The sequence below is a fragment of the Apodemus sylvaticus genome, chromosome 17 (assembly GCF_947179515.1).
Source record: "Apodemus sylvaticus chromosome 17, mApoSyl1.1, whole genome shotgun sequence".
NCBI lineage: Eukaryota > Metazoa > Chordata > Mammalia > Rodentia > Muridae > Apodemus > Apodemus sylvaticus.
Genome location: NC_067488.1, coordinates 2,389,848 through 2,415,981, shown reverse-complemented (window position 1 = coordinate 2,415,981; position 26,134 = coordinate 2,389,848). Strand labels below are relative to the sequence as shown.

The following is a 26,134-nucleotide window of genomic DNA, read 5'->3' as shown; positions in this document are numbered from 1 at the left end:
TATAACTAATTAGCCAGTGTCATGCACATAGTTGGGAAGGTGTGGAGTACATCACAATATTGGTGGAGTGGGGGGAGGGACAGAGACGCTGCAGAGTTAGTGCTGTCTTCCTGCTAATCCTCAGCTGCCTCCATGATAGAGTGATCCCACCCTTATCTGTGCGTCTGCCCTGAGGAGGACGTGCCCATGGAGGACCAGTGCCACCCGCCCTTACACAGAGACCTGCTGTGTGTGTTCTTAATGTAAGCCTGGTGGCACAGTAGTAGTTCAGAATTAGGCCATTTCCCTATGGACTAGTTGACACTGAGGTGACTATCCATTGGCTTTAGGAAGCTTACTGTAATTTTAAGGTCAGAGCAGCTGGCAGTTCAATGTAAAAGCTCCAAAAACTATTATACCGGTACATAACTGTTTAATGAGTCATTGTATCTGGCTTGCTTGGTACAATTTTCTATCTTTTTTTGTTTTGTTTTTCGAGACAGGTTTTCTCTGTTAGAGCCCTGGCTGTCCTGGAACTCACTGTGTAGACCAGGCTGGCCTCGAACTCAGAAATCCGACTGCCTCTGCCTCCAAGTGCCATGATTAAAAGCGTGAGCCACCACTGCCCGGCGAATTTTCAATCTCTTAAGAGAATTGATACACAGGATCTCTGCTGCCAAAAAAACAAAAAACAAAAGGGAAACACCCAGCGCTTTAAAATATGCACATAAATGTGGCCTTTGTGTGGTTTAGGGCTGAAGGTTTAGAGGTTTGATGGAATTTGGAACCTCTTCCTTTTATAGCATACTTTGCCTAAACATATCTGAGGTCCTTCATTCCTAGTGTAAATCCATCCTAAGGTAGAGGTGTCTCCCCCTTACACTTTTCATATTGCCTGACTGGCTGTTACTCTTCCTACACTAGTCAGCGGATGACACCTAAGTGTTTGGTTGCTTGAATGGTCACTAAGCTTGGCTTGACCTCAGCTCTCAAACATCTATCCAGCTGCCTCTTACAGAAAAAGCCGGGGGCTAGAGAGATGGCTCAGCGGTTAAGAGCACCAACTGCTCTTCCAAAGGACCTGAGTTCAAATCCCAGCAACCACATGGTGGCTCACAACCATCTGTAACAAGCTCTGACGCCCTCTTTATTGTCTGAAGACCCGCAACAGTGTACTTAATGTATAATAAATAAGTAAATCTTTAAAAAAAAGAAAAAGCCTTTCCTGGTTCAGTGTTGCTGCCTTTGCCAGTGCAATCAACAGTTATTTGTTTTGCTAATATATTAAAGTTTGGTCTTTTGCTTGTATTGTAATAAATACTGGTTCCCCAAGACATGGTTGCCCCTGGGATGATTATCTATACCGCCCAAGTGACCTTATATAACCTTGTCCTACTCCCCCAAAGTTATCCCTGATGGGTGAAGAAGGATGCCTACAACCAGTAGCCAGGCAGAAGGACCCTGGGCTTGGGGTCTGATGGGGTGAGGAAGAGAGAGGAAGCTGCTATAGGCTGAGTTATGAATATGTGGCCACAGAGGCCGGTTGACTGGAATTCCGAGCAGCCTAGATGGAACATAGGAAGTTGCAATGGGGGTTATTGATGGGGAAGTAATTTAGCATGGAGGATAGCTAGCTACCCAGCTCTAGTGCTGAGTAAGGCTCAGCATAAAGTTTTTTTTTTTTTTTTTTTTTAATCCAGGAACTGAATGATCAAAGTATTTTCAACAACAGAGCATCCTGCTGGAAAAGGATATAGCGTTGAGTCAGTTTTCTTACTTCTTCATTTGCAAGGTTCTGGAACAGTATAAGGTTTTCACATTTGCATTGGTCCTGGTTTTCTCCCAAAGGGTTTCCTGAGAAAGCAGACGAAAAGAGTTCGCCTCTGTCTTTACCACACTTCCCAGACAAGATAACGGGACTGGTCAGTACACAGGAAACCATAAAGTCTCCCATGCCTCCAGATCCAGGGCAAGGGCTTTGTGGGCTTCAAACACCGAAAGACCGTGTACTTGGGGGTGGAGACGATGAACAACCACTGCTTTAGTTTTTAGTTACTGCACTTAATGTCCTCTTTCCACTTTAAAATTAAGTTTGCTAGCAAACTAAAAGGCTGCTGCACCTTATCTAGTAGTGATTTTGTTCACTTGGAATTACCTGAAGGTTTCGTTGAGTGTAAAAGTTTTTGTGTAGACCGTGAGAGATTGTCTTCTTCAAACAGGTACCTGTGTTGCACTGCAAAATTAGAACAGGAAAGTAGGTCTCTGATGTTAATGGTGACTGGCTCAGATTCTGTGAAGAGAAAAAAGTGGATTCAAATCTGTATCACATGACTGAAGCAGCCACCAGCTGAGGCACGGTGTTTGGGATTCCTTGACTTTGGTGTGGAGCTTTGCTTTGAGACATACTGTGACAAAAAGGACAGAGATGGTAGCTACCAACTGTGGCTTAAGGAACAGAGTGATGCTTTCGTGTCTCTCGGGAAAAGGGCTCTAACTGACATTTAAATCTTAACTTTACAACTTCTGTCTTAGGGGAGCTGAGGCACAAGTCCCAAGTAAGACTGACCACAGTGCCTTTTACGACTTACCTGTTCGCTGGTGGACCTGCTTTGGCAGATCCCATGCAGGTGAGTCCTGTCTTCCATCAGAGTCTTCTAGAGCTGAATGGAAAGAGATGGCCAAAGGGAGTGATAGTTCCACACAAACTCTTTAGGACCCAGGGTCTTTTGGTGTTATTTGGTAACACCAAGGATTCATAAAAGCAGTTTGACTATGTTAGAGCAGCTCTCTCCGGAAGAGAATTTAACTTACATCCCAAGGATGCCTCATGCCATGTCAAGAAGGTGATGCTGAAGTTGCTAAAAGACCCAATACAATCACTGCAGCCCTACCTACCTAAGACATTCTTTAGGAATGAGCCACAGGGCAAAGCATGCTCTACCCTTGGGTCCTCTCTTCACCCCAGAGTCCACTGCTTTAGAGGAATAAGGCATCATTCAAATTGGGTTTTCAGGGTGTTTGAACCCAAAATGTGACTAAAAGGCAAAGTGGATACTATGTGTAAGCATGACTGGGTTAATTAGTGGACTGGAGAAAGGTAGATTAAATGTCTAACATCTAAGTGATGGTCATTCTAGGAGTAGAAATCCTTGCAGGAAGGCACCCTTTAGATGTCCAACAGCGAGCCCTCAAGGACAGGCATCCCTTTCCACACATTTCCTGAGGTAGTACCTATGTTTTCGTTTCTTTAGTGATGGCTCCTTAAACTTTTCTAGGGTTTAGTGGGATTTAAAACTAGTATATTAAAACATCTAGAATGGGGGCTGGAGAGATGGCTAAGTAGTTAAGAGCACTGGCTGCTTTTCCAGTGCTGAGTTCAATTCCCCCAACCACACGGTGATACCCAAGCATCTATGATGGGATCTGATGCCCTCTTCTGGCACGCAGGAGTACATGCAGATAGAGCACTCATACATAAATCTTAGAAACAAAAACGTTTAGTATGCTAATTGGCACAGCAAGGCATGTCTTCCCCCCTCTATTTTTTTTTTTAAGTGCAGTGTCTTTAGGTATCACTTGTCTTGGTCAGCAGGGAGGCATTTTCTAAGCACTGAAGAATGGTTTGAGAGTTTTCTCCAGGACTCGTGCCGCCCTGTAGCTGAGGTCTACCCTAGCCACATTCTTGAGTACCTTCACAGATGCCTTGCTTGAGCTTCTCACTGATCTCCCCCATCGTGCTGAAGTCTTCCGCATAGAAGAGATGCTTGTCAGTAGGCTCAGAGGCAATCTCCTGTAGTTCTTCCTCAATGGCTTTTCCCACCCCAACAGCATACAGAGTGATACCTAAGCAACAGACATTAGCGTAAGATACCATTGCATCCCATGGTCTGGACATTGTACTGTGCCCAAAGTCAGGTATTAAGTTGTGGATTTGAAGCATCAATACCAGTAACCCCTTTATAGTTTCTGTTACTTTGGACCTATGAACAAAAGACGGTCCTAGAGATGCAGCATCTAGAAGGCACAGATTTATTGATTAGCTCTCAAGAGGGTCAAGTAACAGATGTGCAATGCTCTCCTGAATCGGCCCCTGGACAGTAGGAAAAAGTCTCACAGCTTGGAAAAATGGGAGTTTTCTGGGAAAATTCTAAGCAGGTTAATTTATAACATCATTTAGTTTACAAACAAAATAGACCCTTACCATATAGCTAAGCATGGGCTGTTATACTCTGACTTAGCCTGAGTGCTTGGATGGTCTAGCCTCAAAGGAAATGTGAATAATCTTAACTGACTCAGGACCAAGCGGAGCCACCTTCTGCCCACCTCTCTTGGATGGATGGGTGGGTTGGGGCATTGTCTTTAACAGAAATGAGAAGCTAAAGAGGTGAGTCTGCAGACCACTGGAATTCCCAGTCAGGATAAAGAAGAAACTTAAACTATCTCCTGAGATTTCAAAGGGGGATATGAATTAAGTTAGTCTTTAGACTCCATTCCCTCATTTGAAAGTGAAGTAAGCAACTGAGCTTTGCTTGGCTTCCAACAATTTTCAACACTGGTATCTTAATTTGGCTACTCCGTTAGACTAGAGGTTTAAGAGTGCATTGTAGCATGGCTCTTAAAGCCAGTCGGCAAAGGTGAGACTCAGTTGTTCTGAGTCTGAGTAGACACCAGTTGAGCTCAGGATATTTGGGAGTCAGTAACCTTGCAGACAGTTTCCTCCAAGAGGGAAGCTGCTAGTTGAAGGTTCATTAGCCATGCCCAGAGAAACTGAATTCATTAAGAGGATGTCATTTTTGGATAAGCCTGGCTGATTCAAGAGTTAAATATCTGCTTCTACTAGCTGCTTTTGGGTAATTTGAGTGTGGAGGTTTAAGGTAGGCTAGTTTCAATGAGTCTAATAAAAGGCCAATCACTGTTTTGGGAGGAAAAAAGTCTTCCCTAGTGTTTTTTAAGAGTGCAAGCTATCAGGGCTTATGGGTTATACTTGAGCTCTAGCAAGCTAGTCTAGAGTGAACAACCAGTTTTACAAACTACTCAGATGACCCCCAGGGATAGACACCTCTAATTGGCTCCCTCACTCTTGGGGCAGGGAAAGGTTGAGCACTGAGGTATGAAAAGTATAAAATGAACTCTTTCATTAAGAACAAATTGTTTGGAAACCATCAGCCATTCTGTGAGGGAGGATGGAGTTTGCTAATAGGACTAAGAGTACTCCTGTTTTTATAGACTGAGCAAATGTCAATCATCTTTGCATCTGGACCTGTTTAGGCACAAATTCTAGAGAATCTCCAGTGGGACTGCATGCATTTTTTTCCTTAGCAGTGTGCCTTCAGTTCTTGATGGAGTTTGGCTTGGAAGCAGACTGCCTTATGATCCTGCCTACGACGCCTACGCTGAGCCTTTTTATCTCAGCAGAGGAAGTGCATATATCATCATGAACTGGCTCTAACATCTACCCTGGCTTTTGGCCTCCTGTGAATCAAAGGCCACACTCTTCCACATCTATGCAAACAAAGCCACCCTCCAGACCCTCCTTGCAGAGTACACAGCCAGGAAAACCCCAGACAAAGGGCTGAACTTTGTGGAGCAATAGGAACTTGGACAACATAGGTCTTCTCTATCCAAAGACTTCATGACTTCAGAGTATTCACTTAAAGGCTTGACCAAAAATCTGTCCATGTGTTGGTTCATGCTTGTAGTCCAACACTAGGGGGCTGCCCTAATGAGTTTGAAGCTGTTCTGTGCTACATAGTGTGTTTCAGGCCAGCCTGAGCTAGAAAGAGAATCTTTCCTCTTTGTTTCTCTTTTTCTCTCCCTCCCTCCCCCTTCCCTATCCTTTCCTTCTTCCCCCTCCCTCCCTCCTCCTCCTCTTTCTTCCTTCTCTACTGTTTTGTTAAGTGTGTGTGTGTGTGTGTGTGTGTGATGGTTCAGTGGTTAGGCACACTGGCAGCTCTTCCATAAGACATATGGCAGATCACAGCTGTCCCTAACTTCATTTCTAGGGGATCTGATACCATCATATAGACATATATGTAGGCAAAACACCAATGCACATGAAAACTAAAAAAATAAAAGTGTGCTTGTGTCAGTAAAGTTGCCATCAGAAATCCATCTTAAAAAAAATTCTTCAGGTGACTCTGGAGGAAACATACCAGGGCATTCAAAGTAATAGACCAGTGGTGTTCTTTCTGTCTCTGTCTGTCTGTCTGTCTGTCTGTCTCTCTCTCTCTCTCTCTCTCAAAAATTTATGTTGTAGTTAAATAACACTTGCTGAAGTGATTATCTCTACTGAAGACCACACACTAGGTGGTAAATCCTATTACCCAGGCTGTGAGGAACATTTTATTTAGCATCTCCAGGGTCCCATTATGGCCTGTAGGTGGCAGTATTGACAAGGTGTATTTTTAATGCCTTAGCCAACAATTACTGGTTGCTCAAATGCTCTGACTTCTAAGACCAGCTGTGAATGTAAAAGACCCAAATTTGAGTAATATAAACCACAACTCCATCCCATTTTACCATTGGCCTTGGCTTTACTGGCCCACTCAGAGACATCATCCTGAGCCCGTCCGTCGGTGAACACGATGGCTACTCTGGGCACCCGTGTGGAGAGGGGCCTGGCTCCTTCTACTTGGGTAAAACTTCTCTCAAACATGTGTTTCAGGGCCAGCCCAGTCATAGAGCCTTTGCCCATGTATTTCATGTGGGCTACGGCTTTCTTCATGTCCTTGGCTGAGCTGAAGCCCCTCAGGGTAAACTCTGTGCGGACCAATGTGGAATACTGCAGCAGACCCACACGAGCAGCTTTGGGGGAAACTGCCAAGGAATCTATGATTCCAGTGACAAAATGCTTCACAATCTCAAAATTCTCTTCTCCAAGGCTCTTGGAGCCATCAATCACAAAGACTAGGTCAAGTGGGCCTTCAGTGCATCCTATAGGAAGGAAAGGAAAGGTAACATGGTTAAAAAGTTAGAGATCATGTGTATACAAAGCATAAAACAAGCATGCCTTAGCAGGAGGCGGAGGTGAATTTAAAGAGCTGGTTTTTTGTTCTTCGGCTAGCACACAGGATAGACAAGTCGGGGATATCACAAATCCTATTTGAGTTACCCATTATTATCACGAGTAATTGCCCTAAGTAAGCTACCCAGTATACACACATTGTAACGGAAGTCACACACTGACTACTGGCAGCAAGGCCTTTCCTGTGCAGAGTATAGTAAGCAGTTAAGAGCAATGACTGCTCTTCCAGAGGTCCTGAGTTCAAATCCCAGTAACCACATCATGGCTCGCAACCATCTGAAATGAGATCTGATGTCCTCTTCTGGTGTGTCTGGAGACAGTTACAGTGTACTTACATATAATAAACAAATAAATCTAATAAATAAAGGTTTGTTTTTTTTTTTTTAAAGTCTGGCAGTGGTGGCACACACCTGTAATCCCAGCACTCTGGGAGGCAGAGGCAGGTGGATTTCTGAGTTTGAGGCCAGTCTGGTCTACAGAGTGAGTTCCAGGACAGCCAGGGCTACACAGAGAAACCCTGTCTCAAAAAAAAAAAAAAAAAAAAAAAAAAAAAAAAAAGACATACATGCAAAAATACTTCTATGCCTGGCCAGCAGAAAGTGCTAATGTGAGTGCACCCATGCGTGTGCACACACACACACGTGTGTGTGTGTGTGTGTGTGTGTGTATATGTGTGTGTGTGTGTGTGTGAAGGGGGTAGTTGGGGGTTGATTTTATTTTGTTTTATGTGTATGTCTCAGATCTTCTGGAGCTGGACCCACAGACAGCTGTGAGGTGCCATGCGGATGTTGGGAATTGAACCCAGGTTCTCTGAAAGAACAGATAGTACTGACCACCGAGCTAACTCTTCAGCCCCAGGGCTTCTCTTTCTTTATTAAATGCTTGTCCTCATTACTCAGTCTATTGATTCATCACTGAAAGGAAATGAGAAAAGTCTCAGATGTCATGCATGTGGTTCTTCAGCAGACGTCAGGGGCCCTGGAGTAATGCACAAGCTGCTCCGCTCTGCATACTCCCTGCTTACAGAACAGAACCCACCATTGTATTTACTGTCTACTAAATCAAAGGTGTTCTGGCTGCTGTTGCTGCTGTCTACAAATACATCTGTGTTTATGGGAAAAGGAGGGCTAAGGAGTCTATTGCCTGAAAACGCTCCGAGAAGCCATTGCTCCGACACCAAACAGAAGCAGCGAGCCAGTTTTGGTCACTTACGCTTACAGTGCCTTCCGTCCTCAGCCAGGACAAAGCCCTCTGAGCAACTGCACAGATAGGAATCCCCATTGTTCACACAGACGTGCTCACAGCCGTGCTGAGTTGACTTGCAGACGTCCTTCTCTAGGGAAAATGTGGGGAGATGAACAACCCATTATTATAGAAAGAAACTATGGAGGACAGTCACGTGGAGGAGTAAGGAAGGAATCCATTTTAAAGAGCACAACTTTGCAACCCATGCCAGAACAGACCAAGGTCAAGGAGCAGTTCCCTTCAGGGCTCTCGTGACCCTACTGGACCTGGTGGGTTTGCCATTTGATTTTAGAATGGCTATATAGCTGTTACCTTCATATTTCTTTGTAGAGCTACCCCATGCTGGTTGTCTAAGGAGCATTTCTCACGGGTGAGGTAATTTGAGATTTTTGAAATAGTTAATGACCCTTTAATCCTAACAACACTCTGGGGCGTGGCTAGGTACACTGTACGATACACCTGAGCCTCTGTCTACCCTCTAAAACGAGAAACCTTACATGAAATTAGAATCTGTAACTATAGATACCACTAGGAAGTAGGAAAACTATGGAATTTAATTTAGGGATCAAATTGTAAGGCTAGAAATAGTGCCTCTGTTCAAGGTATTGACTGATACATATTTTGTTTGTTTTTTTTTTGTTGTTTTTTTTTGTTTTTTTTTTTTGTTTTTTTGAGACAAGGTTTCTCTGTGTAGTCTTGGCTGTCCTGGAACTCACTCTGTAGACTAGGCTGGCCTCGAACTCAGAAATCCTCCTGCCTCTGCCTCCCAAGTGCTGGGATTACAGGCATGCGCCACCACGCCTGGCCGACTGATACATATGTTAAATGAATAGAAAAACTGGCTGATCCAGACACGTGGACAGGACCAAAGGATGATCTCCTCGAAAGAAGGACTGCAGTGTGCACCTAGAAGGTCAAACGTGCAGCAAGGCTTGCAGAGGCCAGCCGGAGTCCGAACACACTCACCAAGCCTCTGTTTTCACAAGCCCTGCTCCTGGAGAAGAGCAGGCTAATGAGGTCTCCTCTGGGCTCTGCTGACATCCGCCCCGCCCCGTGATCCGCCCTGAGCCCCGCCCCGCCCCCTGCTCCCAGGGAGTCTGAGGAATCTGCGGGAAGGCAGCCTCAAAACCAATTGAACCAAAAGACCATTTTGCCCACTAGAGCAGAGTCAGAAAACCCACATAGATATTATCAACCCCTGAAAGAGAACGACCCTCTAGAAAGGGGAGAAAGCCTATACCTATATTCAAACCTCCACTTCACTGAGCTGCTCTTTCTTGAGTAGCGGAACTGCTAATTTTATGTAAACTTTGGCTGGCTATAGTGCCAGCCTCATTGTGTTTTGTTTGTCAAGCACAAGTCTAGAAGTGGCTGTACCTTGTACATGAGGTTAACAGTTAAATCAGCGATTCTGCGTAAACCAGACTCCCCTCCCTAGTGTGCGTGGGCCTCATCTAGTCACGTGAAGCCTTCGGAGCGGGCTAAGATTCCCAGACTCTCTTTACCTGTAAGTTTAGCACTTACGGGGTTTCCAGCCTACCCTCAAGACATCCTCCTCACGAGTCCTCACAATTGCATGAGCCAATTTCTCTTTTTTCCTTTCACACGTTCCTCTGCCACAAACACTGTCATCTATTTTTCTGGAGAATCCTAGCAGGAGTCTATGTGAGTATCTGTGTGCATGTTTGTGTGTGCTTGTGGGGGTCAGGGGTCAGTGCCTTCCTCAGTCACTATTCAGTTTATTTTTGAGACAAGGTCCCTCTCTGAGCCCGCAGCTCACCGAGTCAACTAACTGGCAGGCCAGCAAGTCTCTGGGATTCTCCAGTGTTCGCCTGCCCACACTGAGGTGACAGGTGTATTCTACCATGCACTGGGGATGGACTTCAGGTCCTCATGGCTACACAGCAAGCTCTTTACCAACTGAGCCATCTCTGAGATCCCTTCTAAACCTTCTAATGAAACTCTGTTCGAGAAACCTGGTCTAGAGAAGCAAATGGCCTTTTTGGTTGTTAGGTTGGGGTTCTTTCCCTCTTAGAAACTCACAGAGCCTCCCTCCAGCCCTTCTCCTATCTTACATATATGGTCTGCCAAGAAGAAAAAGCTTTGAAATTATCTTTTTGGCCAATTGCTCTCAATGATTCTAGTTTTGCCCGTTGGCTTGCTAGACCCAGCGCAACAACCTAACAACCATGCAAGATCTAAGGGAAAACAGATCAGAAGCCTGACAGCTTAGGACTGCCACTGGGAAATTCCTGAAGAGCCCAGAGTCAGCTCCCTTGATCCCATAGAAACACCTTCAGAGCACCCAAAGTCGGAATCTGAGTTTGTGACATGGTTACAAATTCTACAAAGGAAGAGTGTGTGGCCCCAGTGAGGAGCTGTGCCCAGCCCTGCATGCTCCGCTCCGAGAACTTACTCCTGCAGCGCCTTCCGTCCTCAGCAAGCCTGAATCCCTCCAGGCACCTGCAGATGTAGGATTCGCCACTGTTCACACAGAGGTGCTCACAGCCATGGTCTACAGCCTGGCAGACATCTTTCCCTGAGGAGAGCACAGTGATTAAAGCAACTGCATCAACCAAAAGTCTACGTGGCCTCCCTCTGGAAGATGCATCCATCTTGGACTCTGGACGGCTGCTTGAGCAGGAAGGTGAAGTTGGATGAAGTTTGCTGGCTCTGGAATGACCTCAGTCATCAAACATTCCCACTGCCACAGCCACCTCCACTCTCCCGCATCGACTTCAGTGTCTCAGGATGCAATCCAGCCCCAGTGCTCTGCAGACATGGCCTCCGGGATCGCGTGAAGGTGTTGTTGGTCAGATTACGGACAGGAAAGCTTTCTTTTAAATTGCTGGCATAATCTATGATTTAGGAAACTCATAGAGCCTCTTAGAATCCTAGCTTTCTTGTCCAAAAATGAGTATAATGACTCCAGGTATGCATCTTTCATTCAGAGATCTTTGGGAAGAGTTTTGAGAAGTCAGAGAAGAGGACTGACAGAGATGAGATCAATTCTCCCAGACATGTGCACTGCTCTTTGATTGTTATTGTTGTCTTGGAGTTTTAGGGACAGAACCTAGAGCCTTATGTATGCCTGGCAAGTGCCCTACCACTAGGCTACATCCTTAGTCCATCTATTTACTTATTTTTATTTTTACTTATGTGTCTGTGTATGGCTATGTGTACATGTGTGCAGTTACCTGCACAAGCCAGGAGATGGCGTCAGATCCCCTGGAGCTGCAGTCACAGGAGCCCGTGAGCTGCCTGACGTGGGTGCTAGGATCTGAATTCAGATCCTCTGGAAGGGGCCAAGAGTTCTAAATCACTAAGCCATATTTCCAGCCCTCCGTTTTTGTTTTTTGTATTTTGAGTCAGTGTCCCACGAAGTTGCCCAGGATAGCCTACTACCCAGGAAGTCTGTGAATTTGCCATGTTCCCACCTCAGCTTTCTAAGTAGCCAGGATTATAGGAGGATATCACCAGGCCTAGCTTAGTACGTTGCTGTTATTGAGAGAGGGTGTCACTATGTAGGGCAGCCTAGAATTTGCTATGTAGACTAGACAGGGCTTGAATCCACAGAGATCCACCTACCTCTGCCTCCCGAGTGATGGGAATCAAAGCGTATAATACCACACCTGGTTTGACAAGTTATTATTTAGTAAAATATATAGTAATATGGTTACTTCGATATTACACAGCACCCCTCTTCTGTTCTAGGATCCCACCAAGGACACCACATGACATCTGATTGTGCGGTGTTAGCTGTTGATAATAATTGGCTCACACCAAGGCCGCCATGGTAGCTCTCAGGCATTGCTGTATGGGCTAGCTCGAGCAAACTTACTTCTGCAGGTCTTCCCATCATCACGAAGAATGTACCCCTCAGAGCACTGACACAGGAATGCGTCCTCACTGCTTACACATGAATGTTCACACCCGTGGTCTCCCAAAGCACAAGGGTCCAGTTCTGATTACAATTACAGAAATGGAAGAAAATTATTCATAGATAAACGAACAGTGATCTATTCATTTCTAAAAGACATTTCAGACATACTAAGTTAAAACCGTGTCTTTTCTCACATAGTTCATTTCAGAATAGAAAGTATCTATGAGCAAAAATTCTTAATATATAAAAAGGACATACGTCCAGCTCCCTGGGGAAAGAAAACAGAAGAAGACAGTTTCCAAAAGATGTAAATAGCTAAGACTAAACGAGCATAAGTCTAATGCCAACTTCCCTGTGCATCTACATATGCATGTAGAACACTTTACCTATTCATTAATTTATTCTAAGGCAGCAAAACTTTTTGTTCTTATTTCAAGACAGGCTGCCATTGTGTAGCCCAGGTTGGCCTTGAACTCATGATCTTTTGCTTTAGTGTGAGCACTAAGGTAAGCTTCAACAAACCTAGATAATCAGCAAATTTGTTATGAGTTCTTACTGTGGGTCAGGCATTGCTGCAGACACTAAGGACACAACAGCCAGGATATGTATTTATATTGGGGAGGGAAGAGAGGGAGCCTGCTGGGTTGGAGCTTGACACCTTATGGTGTCAGATAAGGAGCAGAGCCCTGGAGGTGAGGAGGAGGTGAGTGCTTGTGTCTGAGGAAGAGTGTCTGGGTGAGGATGACTGTATACATGCTGCAGATGCAAGAGCATGTTCATCATGTTTCAGGAAAGGCAAAAAGCCCAGCAGGATAGGGGTAGGAAGGATGCAGCGTGGGGCACATCGGCAGGACGTGTCTCAGAGAAGGGCAGTCATAGGATGTTCTGAGCAGTCTAGCTGTGTTGTGAAAACACAGAAAGCTGTGAGGGGAGGGAAGGAACACAGGAGATGGATATAGCTTACTGCAGTGATCCTGCTGGCCCAGAACACAGTGGTGATCATGTGGGCAGACTGGCCATGCTTCGATGGTAGAGCCTGAGATCTGCTGGTAGACTGATGTTAGACCACAGATCTTCTAAGTGCCTTTCTCCCCCTTCCAGAAATCAGGCCACATCGCCCTGACGCTCGTCTTCCTGGGAGTTCTCTCTTCCCTCTTGCAGCTGTGAACAAGCCCAGTCACCTTGACCCCTAGACCACAGACAACCCTTGAACCACTTCAGTCAGTGCCAGGCCAGATCACACGGTGTGGATCTGGTCGCCTTGACTGACAGCTGCGGGACCAGAATGGCCGTTGTTCTTTAGAATCCAGGACTCTCCCATCAGCTCCTTTACTCTGGTGGCCGGGCCTGATACCGGTCTCCCATGTCATGCCTGATCATAGCTGCCCATGGTCATGAGGCTCTTTCCTAATAAGGTTCATCTGCAGGGCAACTGTATCAACTTCTATCCTTTCCAACAATAGAAATGAAGAGTCCACGGTCACATGGTTAGGACAAGAGTCAAAAGAACTCTGAGATCACCAGCCCGAGCTCCTGAATATAGCATTTCATTTTATAGGGCTGGGTGGCAGTGACATTTTAAAAAATGGCTGCATTTTATTTGTTTGTTTTTTGCATGAGTGCTCTGCTGCATGTATACCCGCATGTCAGAAGAGGGCAATAAATCCCATCACAGATGGTTGTGGGTCACCATGTGGTTCCTGGGAATTGAACTCAGAATTCTTAACTGCTGAGCCATCTCTCCAGCTCCATCGGGCAACAGTAAGATTTTATGGGAACCATACAGTTAACTGAAAGCTAAGCCAGCCTTTTAGAAAGCGAACAGGATTTCAACAGAGGGTGTGCACCAACGTGGGAAAAGGACCTGGCAGGGGTTACAACAGGGCGAGCCCTTGGGCTTTGCTTTCGTTAAGCATCATTGCAACATTTTTCAGAGAAGGGAAGTCCTCAGAACTATATTCTGTAGGCTAGTTAAGGGATCCAATATTATTCTCATTCACCAGCAAGAGAAATTAAAGTTGAGGAAGGCTTATTACAATTCGCCAAGACCACTTGCTAATAAATGGAGGAACCAGATTAAAAATGTTATATTTTTTTGATAACAAAGTCCAGGACTTTTCCCAACTACACAGCATTACCATCTGCTGAGCTTTGTCTGCGCAGGGACACTGCCAGAATGTTTGAACCGGGAAATGATGTGGGCTGGAGTGTTTAACCGTGGAGGGGATTTTAAGCAGGGCTGGGTGCTCCAGTTTGCTCTGGGTGTGGCTTACTCCTATGGGCACATTCTGGACTCATTATTAACGCAGAATATTTCCCTGTGGCTGGGTGGTTCCTCACAGAGTTAAAAGTACCACTAAGTGACACACAGCACAGACAGCTTGTCGGCAGAGGGGAAAAGTTTTCCTCCTTCACCATGCATTTATAATACTCCATTTTTCAAGGTAATAAAATAGCAAAAGCTCTCTCAGGCCAATATCGCCAAACCCTAATCCAGAGTGAACTTTCTGATCACACTCTTCTGCCTGGGACTTCCTAAACCTGGCCCTGCTCTACCATCTACAGCTCATGCTTTCCTCTTGAAGGCTACAGGGTCTTCCTCATGCAGGTACAGGCTACTGAGCTCGAGCTTCCCTAGCCAGAGAGGCCCAAGCCCATGTCTGTTACATGGCGCTGCTTTTCCTTATCAGAGGCCAGGGCAGCCAGGACGAAGCCCTGTGCCCACAGGAGTCCTTATCCTTGGCTAAATGCCAGCAGCTCCCAGCCCAGCTCCTCGGTTCTCCCTCCCGGGGCTGTTAATGTGTGCATGCTTTAAAGTGAGTGTAGAGTTTATAAGCTTGTCTTGTCCTCTGTTCATTGCCTCGAGGTATCTGATCCAGAGCAGAATGGGTGACTCTCAGTCATAGGAGACTTCTGCAGATGACTGCTAAAGGGAAAACATATACAGCTTCCAAAGTCAAGTGTGCTAAAGGGCATACTTGCCCATGGAGGAGTGGCTGGCAGTGTCTGCGAAAGTTACAGAATGCACCCTTCACTCAGCAACTTCATGTAGGAACTCCCTTCTGTGGATACCCTTGTACTATGTAAAGTTATTGACTGCATCACTGTTTGTAGAGGTCAAAAGTGAGAGTCAACCAAAGTGTCCAGAAATTGGACTGACCAAATGCAATGGAACTTTACCCAGCTGTAAAGAGAATAAGGAACTTCCCTATGTAATTGTGGTGGTTTGGATAAGAATGTCCTCTACAGGCTAAGCATCTGAATGCTTAGGCACCAGGAGTGGCACTGTTTGAAATATAGGAGGTGTGGCTTTGTTGGAGGAAGTGTGTCACTTGGGGGTGTGTTTTGAGGTTGCAAAAGTCCAAGGTAAGGCCAGAGTCTGTCTGTCTGTCTGCCTCTTTCTCTCTGTCTCTGGGTCCGTGTGTTGCTCTCAGCTACTGCTCCAGCACCTATGTGCATGCTGTCATGTTCTCTACCATGATAACAATGGACTAAACCTTTGAAAGCATAAGCCAAGCCAGGCGGTGGTGGCACACGCCTGTAATCCCAGCACTTGGGAGGCAGAGGCAGGCAGATTTCTGAATTTGAGGCCAGCCTGGTCTACAGAGTGAGTTCTAGGACAGCCAGGGCTACACAGAGAAACCCTGTCTCAAAAAAAAAAAAAAAAAAAAAAAAAAAAAAAGAAATGTTTAAAGAAAAGCCTGCTACTAAATAGGAGAGGTGACCTCAGGGCAAGACCCTACTATGCTCCCAATTTATGAAAAGTAATGAAGGAAGGCTTCTGCAGTGATGGTAGCTGCTAGCAGCAGAAAGCTGACGCAGATGTAACTGAAGGAGGGGCGAGGCCCAACCCTAGCAAGCAGCATAGCAGGCAGCACTGGGTTCTGCTATAGTGGCAAGGATACATGAAAGGGTTGTGGACACTCCCTTCTCAGCAAAAGAAAAGTCCCTGCACGAGGCCCAGAGAGGTCATTGTGTGAAGCTGTGGCCCAGCTGGACTGTGCTGGAGACTCCAGGATGCTGTGGGATGCCTGCCAAGGAGAGCTGCAGATCAGCTGTGGAGCCAGGCCAGGCCAAGACAGAGAGGCATGCTACAGCCAACCAAGCTGAGAGGAGTCGGGCTCTTAGATGTTAGAGCTGGGTGCAGAGGGGCTTGACTCGCTGATTTTCAGTCTCGCGTTGGCCCAGTACGTCCTCACTGTGCTCCATTTCCTCACTTTTGGAATGCTAATGTACATCCTGTGTCATTGTATGTTCAAAGTATATGATCTGTTTTTTTTTTAATTTGATTTTATTGATGTTACAGTTACTAACTGTAACTCTTAAGAGAGTGCCTTGAGTCTCAGAAGAAATTTTGAACTTTGGACTTTTAAACAGTGTTGAAACCATGATAGACTATGTGGACTTTTGAAGTTGATCTGAGTGATTTTGTGTAAGGAGAGGTTCTCATACAACGGTCTTGTTCCCCAGTTGGTTCTTGATTGGCCAGTAAAGAAAGCTGGGCAGAAGGTATAGGTGGGAATTCTGGGAAACAGGAGCTGCGGGAAGGAGGGAGGGTTTTCTGTCCTGCTTTGGAGGAGGAAGAACACAGCAATCACGTGAGGTCTCAGAGAGAGCTTGGGCTTGTGGCCTCCTGTGTATTCCCAGGTCTTGAAAGACTAAAGTAGGACTTGAATTTAAGACTAGCCTGGGCTACATTACTAAGCCCTTTCTCAAAAGCAATGAAGAACTGAAAGTGTTTTTGTTTTGTTTTGTTTTTTGTTGTTTTGTTTTGTTTTGTTTTCAAGACAGGGTTTCTCTGTGCAGCCCTGGCTGTCCTGGAACTCACTCTGTAGACCAGGCTGGCCTCAAATTCAGAAATCCGCCTGCCTCTGCCTCCCAAGTGCAGGGATTAAAGGTGTGCATCACCACCGCCCAGCTGAAAGTGTTTTTTAAAATTACACTTATTTGGAGGTCACTTGCAGGAAGTTGTTTTTCTCCTTCCACCGTGTGAGTTCTACAAACCAAACTCAGGTGAGTTCCAGTCTGAGCAACTTTATGAGACTTCATCTCAAAATAAAAGTTCAAGTAGAGGTAGAGTGCTGGCCTAGCACACACTTAGGGCAAGTTATCAAAGGCACCAAACACTGGGACTAAGAGCTTCTTCTTTGATCACTGACTATGTACGTGGGTACTTTGCCTGCCTGTGTGTTTGCCCCATGTGGAGCGGTGCCCTTGGAGGCCATGACAGGACTGGAGTGCCGATGGTTTGAAGCTGTTGTGTGGATGCTGAGAACTAAACCCTGGCTTCGATAGATGAACAGCCACATTCTCTTAGCTGCTGAGCTGTCTCTCCAGTCCTCTGCACTTCCTGATGATGCTCAGACAGGAACGCTTTAGTAAGATTGGCACACCTGTCCCCCAGTTTCTTCACCCCACTTTTCCTGGCTTCCCATAGTCCTTTCCCAGGAGTCTTCTCCTTGCCCAGGATCTCCTCTGAGCTCTTCCCTCCTTTCTCTCAGGAACTTCTTAGGAAGTCTTCCCAATAGCACAGATCTTAAAGTCTCATGTGTCCCACTTTTTGGGCACTATCAACCTATATATGTCATTTTGGGAGGAATCTATGTCCACACCCTGTGTGACTCTGACTAAACGGGCCATGAAAACCAAGAGCTTGTGGAACAAACCTACTGTTTTCTTCTGTCACCCAAACCTCCCTGCCTGGCACATAACTGCCCCCAGGAAAGTCCTGTTGGTAAAATGAAACAGTTTCTCAGATTTCTACTCTAAAACTTGCAGTAATTAAATCCACAACATAGGATCCAGTGGATGTTCTCCATTTAACCTCTGGGTGGACAGTGTTGGGAGTTGCAGGGTTCTTCCTGCAAGGCAGCCTTGCAGGACACTTCTCTCTTGTGTGCCACGCTGTCTGCCCACTTTCTGCATGCAGAGAGTGTGTGAGGTCACCTAGGGATTCCAAGGACCACAGGCCATAGGAGAAAGAATGCTAAGTGAGTGCTGAACTCACTTCCTGCCCAGGGACTCTAGTCCTACCCACCTACCCTCTCTGAAAAGCTTCCTGGCCTGGGCTTCTCCCAGGCCTGATGATACTCTGCTATGGGAATGGACTCTCAGTCTCCACCTCTAACTCGCCACTGGCCTGGGGAAACGGGTGCACTCCATTCAGGACTGTACTTGTTTAGCAAGCATCTGTGGAACAATGACCTGTGCCCACTACTATCCATATTACAGGCTAAAACAGGCCTTGGAAGTATGCCGGTCCAACTCCACTTTCGAGATGAGGAAACTGATGGTCAGTGAGCAGAAGTGACTGTCTCAAGGCTCCTTAACCTGAAGAGATGACTTGTTTTAGCTGTATTTCCCTTCCAGCTCTATGGGGCTAATCAGTCTGGTAAGGCTTTTGGAAGACAAACTAATAGTTGGCTCAAGGTAAGTCCAGAAAGTCTCCTGTCACTGTGCTACAGGTGACAGGTCCCACCTGCTCCTGTGGTTCCCTCTGGCCCATCTGGATCATGGACCTGCGCAGCTGCTGCCCACGGTGTCAGGGAACCTTGGGGGCTGTACCTGTGGTTGGCTCCCCCGACTGAGTGTCTAGCATCAGATTTAACATCTTTCCTAAGACTTGGGACGCCCTAGGGATTCCAAGGACCTCATGTTCCTGTAGCCGTTCTGCTCACACCCAGTGGCCACCATGCAGATTGGCTGACACATCTTAAATATGTCCCAGGAAGTAGGACAAAACATCTCCTACTCAAAGACATGTCTTTCATTTACTTAAAGCCTCTCTGTGAATGGGGTCTTCCTTCTGTGACCAGGATGGCTAGAGGCTTAGTAGCACAGCTAGGTGTCTGAGGTCCTTGTCCATTGACCCAACTGTGCCTCCCACATCTAAGTTATAAACCAGGTGGTGTGTGTGGGGTAGGGGTTGCAGGAATTGTGGGGTAATGTGTCCAGTGTAGTTAGACTGTCAACAATGACAGATAGCAATTCCCATCTGGTTCTGAACTCCACATACAATGTAATTGAAACGCACCTGACCTCTCAGGTCATAGGGGTAGTCTGCCAAGAAGGTGACTGACCCAAGGTTATCAGGTAGCGTGATGGTTTCAATGGGAGCAGCTGACTCATTAGTGCCCCTGTAGAAGCCTTTTCTTTAAGAAGCATCCACATATCACCATTGTGATCATCACAACCACTATCATCACCCTCCTCCTCCTCCTCACCATCATCATCATCATCATCAAGTGTGTATGACGTGATGGCCCATCTGGATCATGGACCTGCGCAGCTGCTGCCCACGGTGTCAGGGAACCTCTGGGGCTGTACCTGTGGTTGGCTCCCCCGACTGAGTGTCTAGCATCAGATTTAACATCTTTCCTAAGACTTGGGACGCCCTAGGGATTCCAAGGACCTCATGTTCCTGTAGCCGTTCTGCTCACACCCAGTGGCCACCATGCAGATTGGCTGACACATCTTAAATATGTCCCAGGAAGTAGGACAAAACATCTCCTACTCAAAGACATGTCTTTCATTTACTTAAAGCCTCTCTGTGAATGGGGTCTTCCCTCTGTGACCAGGATGGCTAGAGGCTTAGTAGCACAGCTAGGTGTCTGAGGTCCTTGTCCATTGACCCAACTGTGCCTCCCACATCTAAGTTATAAACCAGGTGGTGTGTGTGGGGTGGGGGTTGCAGGAATTGTGGGGTAATGTGTCCAGTGTAGTTAGACTGTCAACAATGACAGATAGCAATTCCCATCTGGTTCTGAACTCCACATACAATGTATGTGGGTAGCTCAGATGCTATGGTGCAATCTGGAGGTCAGAGAACTTTCTGGAGTCAGTTCTCTCATACCTTTGTGTGCGTTCTTAGGTTTAAACAGCTCACCAGGCTGGCAGGGCAGGCAGTTTACTGAGTCATCCTGTCAGCTCAGCACTAGTGTTTTTATTTAAAAAGGCACCAAAGAGTTCATTCACTCACTCCCTGTCTCCATCTCTCTTCCTGCATGAGAGGACACAGCCATTGGTGGGGAAAGCCTTCACCAGAGCGTTACGGTGCTGGCGCCCTGCATTCAGACTTCTAGCCTCCCGTACTCTGAGAAAAACATTTCTGTGGCTAGAAAACAATACACAGTCTGTGGTATTTTGTCATGGCTTTCAGAGCAGACTTAGGCAACTAGGGTTGGGGTGGGGCAGGGGCAGGGGCTGGGGCAGGACATTGCGCAGCTGAAGAGGTTTTTCATGTTAGCCTGCGGTAGATGGACTGGGAGTGTGGCCAGTTGGATCATGGAGGCTTCACAGCTCTGGCTCCTGTACAAGCAGTGTCCTCCACAGCTGGAAAGAAGGGCTTCTCCCAGGACGGGTGTGAACCCCTGGGCTTGCTAACTTCTGGAAGAGGGTACCTCTGAGGCCTGCAAGGAGATTGTGCCTGGGCCTGTCCCTGAGAGAGAGGTCTCCGGACAGCAATACAGGGAGTCCCCTTTGGGTCTCTTGGTGAAGAAGAGGCTACAGCTGAGGAATGAGGCCCTAACTAAGGGAGCCCTATGACTTAAGGCCCACCTCACATTTTCAAAACACGTCTCTGAGTAAATGTTTCTGTGTCACAGGGGACCCTGAAAGGCAGGAGTAATCACTCCCAGTTTGAAGGTGTGCAATCAGACACACAGGGAGGGCCAGCTTTCTTGCCCAAGTTAGAAGTGAAAGTTTGGATCTTCGGATTTTTATATTGTGTGTTTCTGTTCACGTACACAGGTGTACAGAGGATGGGAGGAGGAGTCTGGCAGCCAGTGGTTAGGGAGGAGGGAGTCTCCATGGGGCTGACTCTGCTGATAGGCTGGGTTTCTGTACACACGGTGGGAAGGGCTCAGGGAGGGAGGCAGTCCTCAATGCAGGAGGATGGCCTTTGTGGGGATCCCTTGAGCTGAAGCCCAGGAAGCTGTGGGGGAAGGCTTTCACAGGTGGAACCTGGGGCTCTCCCATACTGCTAACCAACGGTTGCCACTGTTTTTTTTTGTTTTGTTTTGTTTTGTTTTGTTTTTCTGGGAGGCAGTAAGGGGCCATTACAGGTGATAGCGTGGGGTGGGGTGGCAGCTGGGTCATGGAGTCAAAGAAGAGCCAAATGGGCTCTGGCCACTCTCTAACCCAGTCATTCCAGTTTGCCCTGGAACTGGGTTAGACTGGGCCCTGGGAACCCCAGGTCAGACCTGGCCTCCTACCGACCTCCAACTCCCAAGGCCTCGAAGGCTGCTGGCTGAGCACTCCATTTGTACCGTGCTGTGGAGTCTTGTTTGGCACTGTGCTGATTTTTTACGAGCTGCATTTAAGGGAAACGCATTCTAGTGAGGGAAAGAGGCCCCTGAGCTGCGGGTGGAAGAAGAAGCCTCCTCATTTCCCTCCCCAACCCACTCCCAAACTGTACAGCTAGAACCTGGCTCGGGGGACTGAGAAGGGAGGGTAGGTAGACGTCATGCCATCCAGTACCTGCTTTGACCCAGGAACTCTATCTATACTTCAGCACCCTCCAGAATGAGTGACCATCTGTTGTCAAGGCTCTAAATAAACACCCCTCATGTGTTGAGCAAGGCCTGTCAGACCCTGGCTTACTTTAGTAAAAGTCCAGCAGAGTTTACTAAGAAGGTACAGTTGTGTTATCTGGCTCTGTACCCTGTGGCACGGGGCCGGGGCATGTCCATCCTACCCCCATTAGCTGTGACCGCGGTACAAAGCTAGGCTTTGGTTACAGCATGGAGCAGCTGCACTGAATCACTTGAGAGCAGACAGAAAGCCTTCAATTAGGGGAACGGCTCCGGCGGGTCAAACGCTTCTGTCCCATGTTCTGAGGTCCGTGGTAACCCATCAGGTTACCTCACATGTTCTCAGAACCACCCAGCTAGACATGAAGTTCACTTGTACTTGCACGTTGGCTCTTTATTTAGACCCTTGTTGGACTTAACTCACATAGATGATGACACCATTCCCTTAGTTACACACACGCTTTAACTGAGCAAGCAGGCAAGGTTTAAGGGCAGTGAAAGCAAAAGCCTGATTAGGCGACGGCAGGAGGATGCAGGAAGGTACGCATGCGCTTCAGGAAGTCCTGCACGCCTCTCACCCTCGGCTCTTGCTTTTCAGAAGGAAATAACTCTAGAATCACACCCATATTCCCCTCACATCTGGCTTTAGCAGGCAGGCAATACAGATGGTATTTAACATCCCCGCCCTTGTCCACACCCCCAGTGCCTGGGCCCGACTAGAACTGGCTGCAGCAGCAGTCTGCGAGGCAGCTGGGCAGAGCCCAACAAGCAAGCAGCAACATGGACAGCCTGCTTGCCAAGATCCAAGAACCCATCCCAAAGCAGAGAAGTCTTTTCTCACAGGAAGCGCAGTTATGGCCCACGTGAGCTGACACCACAGAGAGGAGGAGGATTACTGCTCTACCTTCAGTTGTGCCAGTGGCCAAGGAACGTGGTCCGCTAACCAGAAGGCAGGAGCCAGGGAGAGCTTCTGTTTTTACCCTTTCTCTCGAACTGTTCTCAGTTCTTCATCTTGGTCTATGTGGCAGAAAGCTCAACATTCTTGAGTGGGAAGAAACGAGGGGCTGGAGAGGTGGCTCGGAGGTTAAGAGCACTGACTGCTCTTCCGGAGGTTCCGAGTTCAAATCCCAGCAACCACATGGTGGCTCACAACCATCCATAATGAGATCTGACGCCCTCTTCTGGTGTGTCTGTGGATAGCTACAGTGTACTTACATATAATAATAAATAGATCTTTAAAAAAAAAAAAAGAAATGAAAGATCCTGGAATGGTTTTGTTTGTTTTGATTTTTGATTTTTTTTTTCTTTTCATGACACAGTTTCTATCCATTGACCTGGCTGTCTTGGAACTGGTTCCTTAGACCAGGCTGGCCTCAAACTCATGGAGATCCTCCTGCCTCTGCCTCCTGATGCTGGGATAAAGCTTGTACCACCACTGCCCAGTGAAGGAGCCCAGAATTTTATCATTTGGTTGGTTGTTTAAATGCAGAAAGGAGTTAGAGCCAGGAACAAGTAAACATATATCTAGATAATATCACTGCCAACCTGGCCTTGCGCTAAGGTGACAGGGCTCAGGGAAGGCAAACGATTTCTCAGACATCTCCCTATCAGAGCTAACTGAGCTCCCACACAGATTGAGACCCTACTTAGCAGAGGGCCATCTTGGACTCTTCCCTGAGTCCGAGTGCAGCCAATTCATCTGTCCCTGGAGTGTGACAGCAGTGCTTAGCAGTGTTCAGTGCTCGGTGTGCAGCCGACTGGCAGTCAGTGAGCCTCTGTCTTGTGGGCCCCAGGTGTGACTGGCTAGGGGTAGAGCTGAGAGTGTGTCTTAGTCTGGGCTCTGGAGTTAGATTACAGAGCATGGATAGAATGACAAGGAAGAATAGAAGCTTAAGAAGTTAAAACTTCATCCTACCTCATCTCACCATGGGAAAGCACAGTGAGGAGTTATATATAAAAGAGGTGGGGACCAAGGACTGATCCCACGCTGTAATTACCCGTTCTCCATAATCAGCCCACTCCCACGAGAAAGGCACTAATCCTTCCCACCAGCACAATCACCTTGGAGAACTTCCATGTCTCAAACATATCACAATGGCAACCAAATCTGAACTTTGAACAAACCACAACTCAAACCGCTGCAGCATGCCAAAAATGAGGGCCTGTTTCCTAATGCTGGCAAGGCAGGGAGGGCAAGGAGATAACAGGCCATTTCCAGGATCGTGGGAAGGAGGTTTGGGCAGGAATACCAACGGCTTCAACACACATCACCAGGGGCCAGTGAAGCCTGGAGGAGGATGCTCAGGTACACACGAGTGTCATTAACCCGCTGGCACCCGGAGGGTTTGTGCTGAGTCTGTCTGTCCTAGGATCTCAAATGTACTGAGACTCACTTGCGCAGGTCTTTCCGTCGCTTCGGAGCACATGACCCTCAGGACATTGGCAGGCAAAGGATCCGTCTGTGTTGACACAGGAGTGTTCACAACCATGGTTGCTCAGCAAGCAGTAATCTGCCCCTGTGAGACCAAAGCCAAGTGAGGTCCCTGAGCCTGTCTCAGCAAGCCTTCGGGGCTGTGATGGGAATCAAGTAACTTATTTATTTATTGCCATTGAAGGCCTGTGGTCCCCAGCAGATTTCCCCGTAGTCTCCCCGGGGCAGAAGAAAGGGCAGAGGAGAACATGCTGTTCTCTGCATTGTCTATACATGCCACTTCTGCTGGGAACCCTTCCCTTCCCGGTAGAGAGCTGAAAGGGGCACTCACTGGAGCAGGTCTTGAGGTCATCATTAATAAGGAAGCCTTCTGAGCACTGGCAGACAAAGGACTCCTCCGTGTTCAGGCACAGCTGCTCACAGCCATGGTCCTGCTGTGCACAGTGGTCCACTCCTGCAATGGTCACAGAACACGAAAACATAAGGGACTGAGGTGCCAACACGCCACTGAGCAAGGCTACGCAAAGCCTTCCTGCAGCCACAGCAGCCACAGGGAAGGTTGTGCGCTTGCTGAGGTATCAGCCTTGTTCCATGTCAGTGACACAAACCTAGAGTCACTTGGGATGAGAAAGTCTCAGCTGAGGAATTACGTCCCCCAAAGGTGGCCTGTGGGCATGTGTGGCATGTCCTTGATGTTGACTGATGCCCACTATGAACGGTGCCACCCTTGAGAAGGTAGCCCTGAGTGGTATAAGGAAGCACGCTTCATGTGAACCTGGATGCAAGGCAGGGGCCAGCCTCAGTCCCTGCCTTGAGCTCCTTCAGTCAGAAACTGTTACCTGAAACTGTAACCTGAAACACACTGTCTTCTCTCCAAACTGCTTTTGGTTGTGGAGTTGATCCCAGAAGCAGAGAAGCAAACCGGAACAGGGCTGATCCCCATGGCCTTGCTGTGGCTGTGGGTCACACTTAGCCTCTCTGGGGTGTGACCTCCTGACCCCGGGGCTGATGGCAGTCCCTTTTCTTTTTTATGCCTCCCTTGGCTCTGTGTGTTCACGAATGGTGCAGCACATGTGTGAGTCCGTGGAGACCAGAGGACAACTTTATCATTCTCAGGAAATGTGCTCTCCCCTTTAGAGTGTCTCTCACTAGCGTGGAGCCCAGTAATTAGGTTAGACTGGCTGGACAGGAGCCTTCTGAAGTGGAAATTCCTGGTTTATCTGGAGACTCAGCTGTGTCATGTGATGTTTTTCTGGAAGCTGTCTTATGAGAGGATGTTGAAGCAGACACGTGAGAGGATGCTGTGATGTTTGGAAAGAGTGTAAGTAGAACTCAACATACTCTTGTAACACTTTGCAGGTCTTTGCTGCTCTTCGCTTGTGTAATTCCATAGAGAGAAAAGAGCCAAAGATCTTCTCATGGCATTCCAGCTGCTTCCCGATACTTGAGAGGACTCTTTCTAATTTGACAGAGCCTTGTGGTTTCTTCTGGATCAAGCTGCTGCTACTGATTCATGTTTGGAATCACCCCAAAGAACTACTTCTAAACAGGTCCACATCTCCCATTTCCTATTAACCTTTCTTCTCCCCTGCCTTTGGTTGGGGGGCTAGAAGGGAGGTTGGAGCATTTAAGAACCTTTATTAAAGTAGGTTTTGAAAAGCTCCAAGCCTACACTGCTCTGTGCTGAGATCGCAATTCGTGCTGCCACACCCCTACTCTTACCCAGGCTCTGGGTGCAGAGCTCAGACCCCTGGCTCGCACAGCAGCCACTTTCCTCACTGGGTCACCTCCCCTAGATACCTGGTGGTTACTTTCTGGCAATGATGCAGTTAAAGTCAGAGGAAACGATCCATCTAAAGCCCTCCAGTGGCTGGCACACAAAACCACTTAATGAACAGCTATTATTATTACTAAGTAGTGCTCAGAATTATTGTGTACTTCATTGCTATTTGAAAATAAAAAAGTTAATTTAAAAAAACCTGTCTTAATCAGGACATCCAGATTCAGAAAATAAACAAAAGCTTCAGCTGCCTCTGTAGCCT

At 47.2% G+C, this 26,134-nt stretch overlaps 1 protein-coding gene across 3 annotated transcripts in view; it reads right to left on the bottom strand.

Annotated features, from left to right (window-relative positions):
- Matn2 (matrilin 2) overlaps positions 1–26,134 on the bottom strand; it is a 156,484-nt gene that overhangs the window by 770 nt on the left and 129,580 nt on the right. The window contains exons 9-18 of one of the 3 annotated variants that reach the window (XM_052161001.1): positions 24,424–24,546; positions 24,055–24,177; positions 12,090–12,212; positions 10,665–10,787; positions 8,216–8,338; positions 6,499–6,912; positions 3,670–3,822; positions 2,568–2,639; positions 2,135–2,269; positions 1,735–1,833 (exon numbers count right to left, since the gene is read on the bottom strand). In XM_052161001.1, coding sequence (XP_052016961.1) covers positions 1,735–1,833; positions 2,135–2,269; positions 2,568–2,639; positions 3,670–3,822; positions 6,499–6,912; positions 8,216–8,338; positions 10,665–10,787; positions 12,090–12,212; positions 24,055–24,177; positions 24,424–24,546 — 1,488 coding nt within the window. The remainder of the gene's footprint in view (positions 1–1,734; positions 1,834–2,134; positions 2,270–2,567; positions 2,640–3,669; positions 3,823–6,498; positions 6,913–8,215; positions 8,339–10,664; positions 10,788–12,089; positions 12,213–24,054; positions 24,178–24,423; positions 24,547–26,134) is intronic. The other 2 variants (XM_052161002.1, XM_052161003.1) reach the window with 2 other exon arrangements.